General features: G+C 39.9%; 1 protein-coding gene across 5 annotated transcripts in view; it reads right to left on the bottom strand.

The window, feature by feature from the left end:
• The window catches only part of pgam5 (PGAM family member 5, serine/threonine protein phosphatase, mitochondrial), a 32,915-nt gene that overhangs the window by 22,064 nt on the left and 695 nt on the right, over positions 1-10,156 (bottom strand). For all 5 annotated transcript variants that reach the window (XM_069932563.1, XM_069932562.1, XM_069932565.1 and 2 more), the window contains exons 2-3: positions 3,461-3,636; positions 2,236-2,361 (exon numbers count right to left, since the gene is read on the bottom strand). In XM_069932563.1, coding sequence (XP_069788664.1) covers positions 2,236-2,361; positions 3,461-3,636 — 302 coding nt within the window. The remainder of the gene's footprint in view (positions 1-2,235; positions 2,362-3,460; positions 3,637-10,156) is intronic.

Consider the following 10,156-nt stretch of genomic DNA (forward strand, 5'->3'; position numbering starts at 1 on the left):
GCTGATCCCAGAGGGTTTCAGGGGACGAGTCCGTGAGGCGGATTGCATCGTCGAGCTTTGCTTTGAGGTTTGCTGGAAGTTTCCTCTCACTTCGTCTGACTGCAGGTTTCCAACATTGAACCTCTTTCTAGGGGCTCTACTGTTCCTGGGGTTTGGCTTGAAGTGAAGGTTGAGCTTGCAGCGAACCAGCCGGTGGTCAGTGTGACATTCCGCGCTGGGCATGACCCTGGTGTGGAGCACATCTTGTTTGTCTCTTTCTCTCACCAGGACGTAGTCCAGGAGGTGCCAGTGTTTGGATCGGGGATGCATCAGGTAGTCTTCAGGCTGTCCCTCTGCTGAAAAAGGGTGTTTGTAATGACAAGTCGCTGTTCTGCGCAGAGCTCCAACAGGAGGCGCCCATTGTCGTTGCACTTGCTGACACCATGCTTGCCCAGGATTCCTGGCCAGGTTTCTGAGTCTTTGCCGACGCGAGCGTTGAAGTCGCCAAGGATGACAACCTTGTCAGCTGTAGGGGTGCGTTGAATGAGGTTGCGCAGGTCAGTGTAGAACTTGTCCTTTTCTGCTGGTTCTGCCTGGAGGGTTGGAGCATAGACACTGATGAGGGTGATGCGACGCTTGTTTTGAAGGGGGAGTCGCATGGACATGATCCGGTCCGAGTGGCCTGTCGGGAGGTTTTCGAGTTTGGAGGCAATGGAATTCTTGACCATGAAGCCTACACCAGAGAGGCGTCGTTCATCCAAAGGCTTGCCAAACCAGTAGAGTGTGTAGCCTGCGCCGCGTTCTTGGAGGCTGCCTACATCTGCCAGGCGGACTTCACTGAGAGCAGATATGTCGATGTCAAGTCTGAGGAGTTCATGTGCAATGAGGGCAGACCGACGTTCAGGTCGGTGGCTGTCAGTCTTGTCTAGCATGGTTCTGATGTTCCAGCATGCTAGCTTGAGTTTGTGAGCATCTTTTGAGGGGGAGGACGTGGAGGGGGAGGACGTGGACCTGTCCTCGGGCCTGCGCAAAGGAGCTTTTAGGTGGAGTGCATTGTGCGCAGTACTGGCCCCACCCTTTACACCCATGGTTCGTGTGCCGTGGCCAAGCAAGCTGGGACGTGGCAGCGAGGTCCTTGGGTCGTAGGTTTTATATCGGAGTGGCCTTCTCCTATGCAGTTTTCTTACCCGGGCTGGAGGGGCCTGCCTCCCCTCCTAGGTCGGCCCATACTGCCCGGACTGGGGCCGCCGCCTCCAACTCTCTGCCCGGACCAGCGCCTCCGTCTGCCTCACTCGACCGAGGCCGGGGCCTCCCTTTGCTCCTGCCCGGATTGGGGCTGCCGCCGCCTACCCTCTGCCCGGACCGGAGCCGGGGCCGCCGCTGCTCTCCCTGTGCCCGGACCGGGGCCGCCGCCTCCAACGTTCTGCCCGGACCTCCGCCTGCCTCACTCGACCGAGGCATAGTGTTAAATCTCCATCTTGGAGTTCTCTGAACACACCTTTGCCCCCTTCATCACAACTTAAAAGATAAATTGAAAATAATTTTTTACTTGTCATTATGGTGACTACTTATTGTCTGTCCTAGCTGGGTGACTCGAGGCAAGTTAAGAGTGACCAAAATGCTGTCAATACACAAGCCAGACTGAAGATCGCTGACAAAGGGCCAGGACCAAAACATTGGTTACCCTTTACCTCCTATGGATTATGGGTGACCTGCTGAGTTTCTCCAACACATTTATGTATTGGCCTTTCCTGGAGAAGACAGATTTCCTTCCCAGAGGACATTAGCCAATCAAATTGATCCTTGCAATAGCACAACCATTTCACTGACTCATTTGTTTGAGCTCCTGTTTGGGCTCAGCAGCCCAGTAGAGCAAATGCTGCCTCACTTCAAAACTCATTGAGCGAACACATGTACAACTCCCATAATTGACATCAGATCCTATCCCAGAGTGAGGAAATCCCTGCTGGAAGATCAAAGCAGACCAGAAATCCAACCTACCCCTTCTGAGTTCTGTATACTTCATGAACAAGTCACAATCCCTCAAACGCTCATGCCCAAAGAGTAGTTCTCTCTAAACATGGAAAAGTATGTCTATATGAAGTCGGTGTGCCTAAAGGAAACCATTGAAACTTGGAGCAAATACAATTCCTATTAAAGTCACTGCACAATAACTACCTACATCTGTGAGAGAGTACATGCCTGCAAAGAATTTCGGTGAGTGAGTAGAACACTGCACAGGTGAAACTGACCCACCTGGCAAGTATTTACGAATAATAGCTGCCGTCTCTTTAGCTCTGGTCATGCTAGAGTGGATCAAGATGTCGTAGTTCAACCCTAGACTTGCCAGTCGCTGACCTGTCAGTTCAGCTTGTTCACGTCCTGGAGAGAAATGAATATTCCATAAATGCAAGAAGCACAGACCACAAGTAACAAAGCTTTAAACCAGTAACCATCATCCTTAAGGAAGTTCTCTCAAATACTAAACTTAATACTGAATGCAGGTGCTCTGCAAAGCAGTTACCCAATTGTGTGCTTTGTTTCCCCAATGCTGAAGTCACCATACTGTAAGCAAAGAATGCTGCTCACTGGATTGGCAGAGATACGGGAGAATCACTGCTTCACTTGGAAGGACCACTAAGGTCCCTGGATGTTGAATCTCCCAAGTTTTCATGGGTACACACCATAAGGCACGGAACGGTTGGTGAAGAGGGAATTCACAAAAGGAACGGTCTCGTCAAATGGTGAAAGGGGAGAGCTATGACAAGACTGGTGGTGGAATCACTCTGAAATCTATTTCCACTGCTTCAGGAGTCCCAGATATTTGTCAGCCTTTCAGGAGTGATGTCAGGACACCTCCACACTCAGCTCCTCTCTTCCAGATATGTTTTCTTTGTGATTAATTTTCAATATGAGATTGATATTTTCACAGCCAAAGATTTAAAGCAATGATTCTCAACCTTTTTCTTTCTACTCACATTCCCTGTGCCATAGGTGGTCTGTGATTAGTAAGGGATTGCTTAAGGTGGTTTGTGGGTGGAAAGAAAAAGGTTGAAAACCACTGTTTTAATCGTGCCTAATTGAATCATTATGTGCACAGTTTAATAACTCCAAAGGAAATGGACCAATGACAATTTTTCTCAAGCAAAATATTTCAGTAGCAATTAGGTCTAGAGCAGTGATTTTCAACCTTCCCTTCCCACTCACATCCCACCTTAAACAATCCCTTACTAATCACAGAGCACCGATGGCATAGGGATTACTTAAAGTGGTATGTGAGTGGAAAGAGAACCACTGGTTTAAAGAGTTCTGGGGAAAGAGGGTTGTACAGAATTAAGTTACAGTTCAGCCACAATCCCACTGTTGGGCTCAAGGCTCCCTCCTGTTCATAGGCACCTGCAGACAGAGAAATGATGGAAAATACTAAATCCAGAAGAAGATTTACATTGCTAAAAGCAGACAACTTGCAGGAAGTACAGACCCAGCGATGTCAGGACCCTGTCCTTGTCTGTCGTGGCAGTCAGGTCATACTGGGAATGCCTGATGAGGAAGATGTGTCTTGTGGCTTTGGCCTTGTAGTTTTCAAGCTGTGTGGTTACGTCCTCAGAGGCCTCTTTATTTTTCTGGTTGGGTTTAATACGAGAAACTGGCTCACGCCTGAAGAACAAAAGAAACACATTGATGGCTTGGCAATAAAATCACATTTCAGTGCACTAATCTCTTTGAAATCTACACTCTAGGAGCTGGTTACCCAGTTCAGCACTTGTTTAACATCCAACAGCAATCGATACGCAGCACTATGTCCTCATTAAACACTGGAACAACCTTTTATATGGGAAGTGAATGAAGGAACTAACAGCTGGAAGATGGAATCCTCATTTTTAAACTACCATGGACACACAGACAAAATACCATCTCTTGTCTTGCACATTTTTTGGGATCTAACCCAATTACCAGCACCCACATTTCAAACTCTGCAATAATTGAATTGGCTAAAACCAGGAAAATTCACTAAGGCAATCTTCACAAAAGGTTTGTTTGCAATGTAGTAAGTAATCAAGAAGGCAAGCTGGGGGGGTGGATGGTGGGGGTCGTGTGACGTGATGATGTGAGGTTAGACTGATAATCCCTGCTCTCCTTGAAAAAGTTATAAATGTTACAGAAAATATATGAAAGAACTGTCTGAAGACACATAGAAGACATCAACAATGCCACCAAAGAAGGATAAAGGACTTACTGTTGTTGTACAAGAAACTGAACAAGAGAAGGAACAAGAAAAGGAAGAGAGACTGACCTTAAGAAAGGATCTTGGAGCTGCCTGTAAGGTAGTATCCAAAAGAGAGAGGCCAGAAGCCGGGGAGACTCTGGTCACTGCTGGACAGGGTCTCCCCCGACAATGGCCACCGACATCGGGTGAAGAAATGACTCTGTGCATGCGCAAGGAGTAGAGCACAAAAAAATGGAGGAAATGCTCCAGTGATCAAGAAGAAGATCTGGAAAAGCAAAGGAAAGAACAAGAACAACCTATAATCAAGAAAAAAGTAGAAAAAGGTGCAGAAGCTTCTTTATCTTCTGGTAAATTAAAGGAGATGTTAGACTTTTTTCAACAATCCATGGAAGTGTTAACTGATGAAGTAAGGAAGAATGGTGATAAGATGGAAAGGTTAATACAACAGGTGAACACTAGATTTGAAATAGTGGATGGAAAAATTAAAGGGAATGAATTTGAGATTCAAAATCTGAAAGATCAAATGAAGAAGGTACAAGCAGAAGCAGCTGCAAAAAACGATCAGTTAATGTAAAAGACAGACCTTTTGGAAAATTTCAGTAGACGGAAACAATATCATGATTGTTGGACTTAAAGAAGGGGATGAGGGTCAAGACTTGAAAACATTTCTGCAATGGTGGATACCGGAATTTTAGGGTCAGGCTGCATTTCAAGGTGATTTGGAGATAGAACGAGCCCATAGGGCATTGAGGCCTAAATCTCAGCCTGACCAAAGGTCCTGTCCAATACTTGTCAGATTCCTTCGATATGAAGTAAGAGAGAAGATATTGGAGCTGGCAGCGAAACAAGCGACAGAAAGACAATCACCTTTGATTTATAACAGAACTACATTTTTTTTAAAATCTAGATATAAGTTTTGATTTGTTGAAAAAAGAGAAATGGGTTTAATCTAGTTAAAGATGTATTGTGGAAAAAAGGCTATGCCTTTGTTTTGAGATATCCAGCTGTTTTGAAAGTATTCGTCCCGGGAGGGAGGAATAGATATTTTGCTGAGCCTAATAAAGCAAAGGTATATGTCGATTCATTGCCTGTTAAAGATCACCCAGCAGATGGTCATAGCCACTTGAATTCATTATATAACTGGGAAGTTTTATTGTAACTGAAAATACATTGAGTTTTAAGAGAGTTTAAAAGGGGAGGAAGGTTTAACCTATACTGTGCGTGATCTAACATTCTGGATAAGACTAATGGATTAAAAGGTCTATTGTTAAGCTTATAGTAAGGGATGATATGATGTTTTGAGTGAGTTAGTGGGGAATGTGATGCTATCATGGGCACTAATGCAACCAGTTTTGCATCCCGTACAAATCAGGGTGATAGAGATACTTTAACATCACGCGCCTCTGGAGTTTTTCCTTATCTATCTTCTTTTTTCTTCCTTTCTTTTCTTTTCTTTCTTTGGGTTTTAGCCTGGACTGTTTATAGATGCAAGATATTATATGGGGAGGGTTGGGTTGGATGCGGAGATGGAGGGGGACGCTGGAGGAAATTAACATTCTGTAACTAACAAGTTCATGGTATGGGATTCTTTGAAGGTTTATTTAAGAGGACAAATAATAAGTTATATGGCTAAGGTTAAAAAAAATATGTCTGGTTAATTCGTTGGAAAAGGAAATTAAAAAGATGGGAAAAGAATTGCAAAATCGAGGGAATGATGAACAAAGGAAAATATTGGATTTAAAGAAATTGAAGCTTAATACAATACATATAGAGTAGAGAGGGATATAAGACGAACCTGACAAAAATATTACAAATTAGGAGATAGAGCACAAAGTTATAGCATAGCAATTGAAGACTGAACAAGATTCAATAACAATAGTAGCTGTAAAAGAAGATTCGGGTCATCTTACTTACAAAACACAAGGTATTAATGATGTGTTTATGAAATTCTATAAGAAATTATACAAATCGGAATCTTTGAGGGATGAGGATAAAATAGATGAATATTTGTCCAAAATTACTTTACCACAGTTAAGCATAGAAGAGAAGACAGAATTAACAAATCCATTTACAGTTACAGAATTATATGGTATACTGATGTCTTTATTAATTCCAATATTTATGGGGTTGTTAGATCAAATGGAAGATCTTTGGGACTTACCTGAGTCATTTAAAACTCCATTAATAACAGTTATTCCAAAAAAAGGGAAGGACCCTTTGCTTCCATCTACATATAGAGCTTTCATTATTGAATATGGATTATAAAATTTTGACCAAACTAATAGCTAATAGATTAGCTAAATGTTTACCTAACTTGATTAATATGACCAAACAGGTTTTATTAAAAATAGAAGATCAGTGGATAATATTGTTAGATTTTTAAGTTTAATAGATAAAGCTCAGAAAAGAAAAATACCATCTGTGGCTTCATCTTTAGATGCAGAAAAGGCATTTGAGAGATTAGAATGGGATTATTTATTTAAAGCACAGAAGTTTTTTGGAATTCCAACAAATTGGATAAAAGCATTATATAATTCTCCAAAGGCTAAGGTGATTACAAATAGGCAAATATTAAAATCTTTTTTTTGTTGAAAAGATCATCTAGACAAGGATGTCTATTATCTCCTTTTTTATTTGCATTAGCTATAGAACCTTTAGTTGAGGTGATTAGAAGTGAAAATGAGATTGAGGGCTTTAAGATACATGATAAAGAACACAAAATCTTTTTGCAGATGATGTAATATACTTACAAACCCTGAAAGCTCATTACAAAAAGTAAATAATCAATTGGTGGAGTATGGGTTATCAGGTTACAAATTAAATATTGATAAAAGTGAAGTGATGCCAATGATTGAGACAGACTACGCTCAAGTTAAGAAAAGGACAAAATTTAAATGGCAGATTGGTGCAATTAAATATTGAGGAATTAATGTTGATAAGAATTTAAATTATTTATTTATATTAAACTACATACCTTTACTGAGAAAAATTAAAGAAGATTTATTAAGATGGAAAGATTTGCCAATTTCTTTTATAGGAAGGATTAATTGTGTGAAGATGAATATTTTTTTGAGAATACAACAACTTTTTAAATCTTTACCAATTTTTGTACCAATAATGTTTTTTCGAGATTTAAATAAAAGTGTAAGAAGATAAAATGCCTCGGATGTCATTGTAAAAATTAACATGGAAATTTGATCAGGGGTGTCTTTGTTTGCCTAATTTTAAAAATTATTATAAAGCAGCTCAACTTAGATTTTTGTCTTCTTGTTATCAGACTGATAAAAAGATTCCCTGGGTGCAAATTGAAATGAGAAAATAGGAGAAAGTAATTCAGAACACATTTTATATAAATGGCATGAGGGGTTATTAAAAGAAAAATCAGATCCACCAATTTTGAAGCATATATTTGAAGTATGGAATGGAGAACATGTAGAAAGAGGAATGAAGAATTATCAGTTGTCTAAAATGATATTAAATCAAAATCCTTTAATTCCTTTTATGGTTAATAATCATTATTTTAATGTTTGGTATAATTGTGGAATAAAATTGTGTTTGGTTCGGTGTGGACTAGAAGGGCCTAATGGCCTGTTTCCATGCTGTAATTCTTATATAGGTATATTATATATTATATAAAAAATTAAGGTTTTATTTTGGATTTTTTAGACTTTTGATCAATTGAAAGATAAGTATAATATATCACATAATACTATTTTTTCTTATCATCAACTTAAATCATATTTAAAAAGAAAATTAGGGAGGAATTTTAAATTGCCAGAACAAAGTCCATTTGAATATCTAATAACGGATATGTTTATTGAAAGATTTATTACTAACATATATATCAAATTACAAGAGACTATTCAGATAAAAGATTTATTCAAATCCAAATCTAGATGGGAAAAAGATTTAAATATACAGATTCAAGAAGTATGGTCAAAATTATGCTATGAAAGTGTAACTAATACAATTAATGTTAGATATCAAATTGTACAATTTAATTTTTTTTACATCAATTATATTCTACTCCATATAAATTGAATGCACTTCATTTGAATTGTTCTGATCAATGTTTTAGATCTAATAACGAAGTAGGATCTTTCCTGCATAGATATTTATCAAAAGAAGTTTTTAAGTGTAGCAATAGCAAAGAAATCTATAGCTGTAACATAGAAATCTGGTGATATTGTGGGGTTGAATAGATGGTTATTGGAATTATTAAATTGTATATCATTAGAGAGAATAATGTATAATTTAAGAAATTAACCAGAAAAATTTGATAATATTTGGAAACCCGAAATGGATTTTATTGTTATGACAGAGGAAGTTCATGATTGATTCTGGTAATGAGGGAGTTATATTATGAGGAGAGACTGAGTCGCCAGGGACTATACTCACTACTGTTTATAGGATGAGGGATGATCTTAAAGAAAAACACAAAATTAAGGAGCAGACAATACAAAGGCACAGGCCCTTCGGCCCATGTCTGCTCTGAACATGTACAAATCAAACTAAAAAATCTACTTGCACTGGATAGGTACCCCTCCATCCCCCTCATATTCATGTGTCTATTGAGAACTGTCTTAAAATGCTACTACAGTATTGTATCTGCTTCCCCCACTACACCAGGCACCCACCACCCTCTGTGTAAAATATCTACCCTAGGCATCTTCTTTGTGAAAGGGATAGAAAAGATAGAAGCAGGAATTTATTTTCACCTTCAGGTGAGTCGAGAATTAGAGGATGGAGCTTCAAGATACAGCAAAGTATATTTAAAACAGAGATGAGAAGGGCAGCATGGTTGTTGTAGCAGTTAGCGCAACGCCTTTACAGTGCCAGTATTCGGGATCAGGGTCCGAATCCCACATTGTCTGTAAGGAGGTTGTATGTTCTCCTCGTGTCTGCAAGGGATTTCCCCAAGGGCTCCAATTTCCTCCCGCCATTTGAAACATACCTGGGGTATAGTTTAATTGGATGTAAATTGGGCAGCACAGACACATGAGCCGAAATGGCATGTTATCATGCTGTGTCTTTTAAAAAAAGTACTTCTCCCAGAGAGTTGTGTATGTGTGGAATTCTCTGCTTAATGAAACAGTAAAGGTTGCCTCCTTGAATAGATTTAAGACACAGAGAGATAGATTTTTGCATAGGATGGGAATTAGGGATAATGGGTAACAGGTGAATTGGTGGAACCAAGTCCATGGCCAGATCAGTCATGATCTTATTGAATGGCGGAACAGGCTCTATGGTGAGTTTTTTTTGCTCTTATTTATTTTCAATTACTGCATATACGAATCATAGAGCGATAGGAGAGCATGGAAAGTGGTCCTTTGGCCATTGCGTTTCTGCCATCACCCACCCATTAATCCCAATTTTTATTCTCGTCAACATCCCCCAGATTCCATCGCTCACCTATACACTAGAGGAATTGTACAGTGGCCAATTAATCCACCAACCCTCACGCCTTTAGGACGTGGGAGAAACACGGTCACCGAAAAGCCGACAAACTCCAGACAGCACACTCAGGTATTTATGATTCAATGCTGTGGCATTGAGACATTGTGGATGCAAAATATTTCACAAGTGTAGGGACTGAAGGTGCACAGTGATAAGTGCGTGCTGGAAATGCCACTTATTGAGTCAGATGTTGGGACTTCAATTATAATTAGAAGTGGATGATTGGAGTTTTACTGTATAATAATAAAGGAAATTACCCTGATATTTTAAAAAAGTAACTACAAGGAAATAAAACTCACTAAACTTGGATCAAAATTGGCTACCCTAAGCACTTGGCACCCATACGGAATACTTGACTGCTAGAATTTATGAAGATGCAAAGCCAATGTGCTCACTGATAACTCGCACAAACAGCAAATTAACATACTGCTTTTCAAACTGCATTGAGGTTGCAGCGCTGCGCCACTAGGATCTTTCTCCAAGTCACACCAT

This window comes from Narcine bancroftii, chromosome 4, assembly GCF_036971445.1.
Source record: "Narcine bancroftii isolate sNarBan1 chromosome 4, sNarBan1.hap1, whole genome shotgun sequence".
NCBI lineage: Eukaryota > Metazoa > Chordata > Chondrichthyes > Torpediniformes > Narcinidae > Narcine > Narcine bancroftii.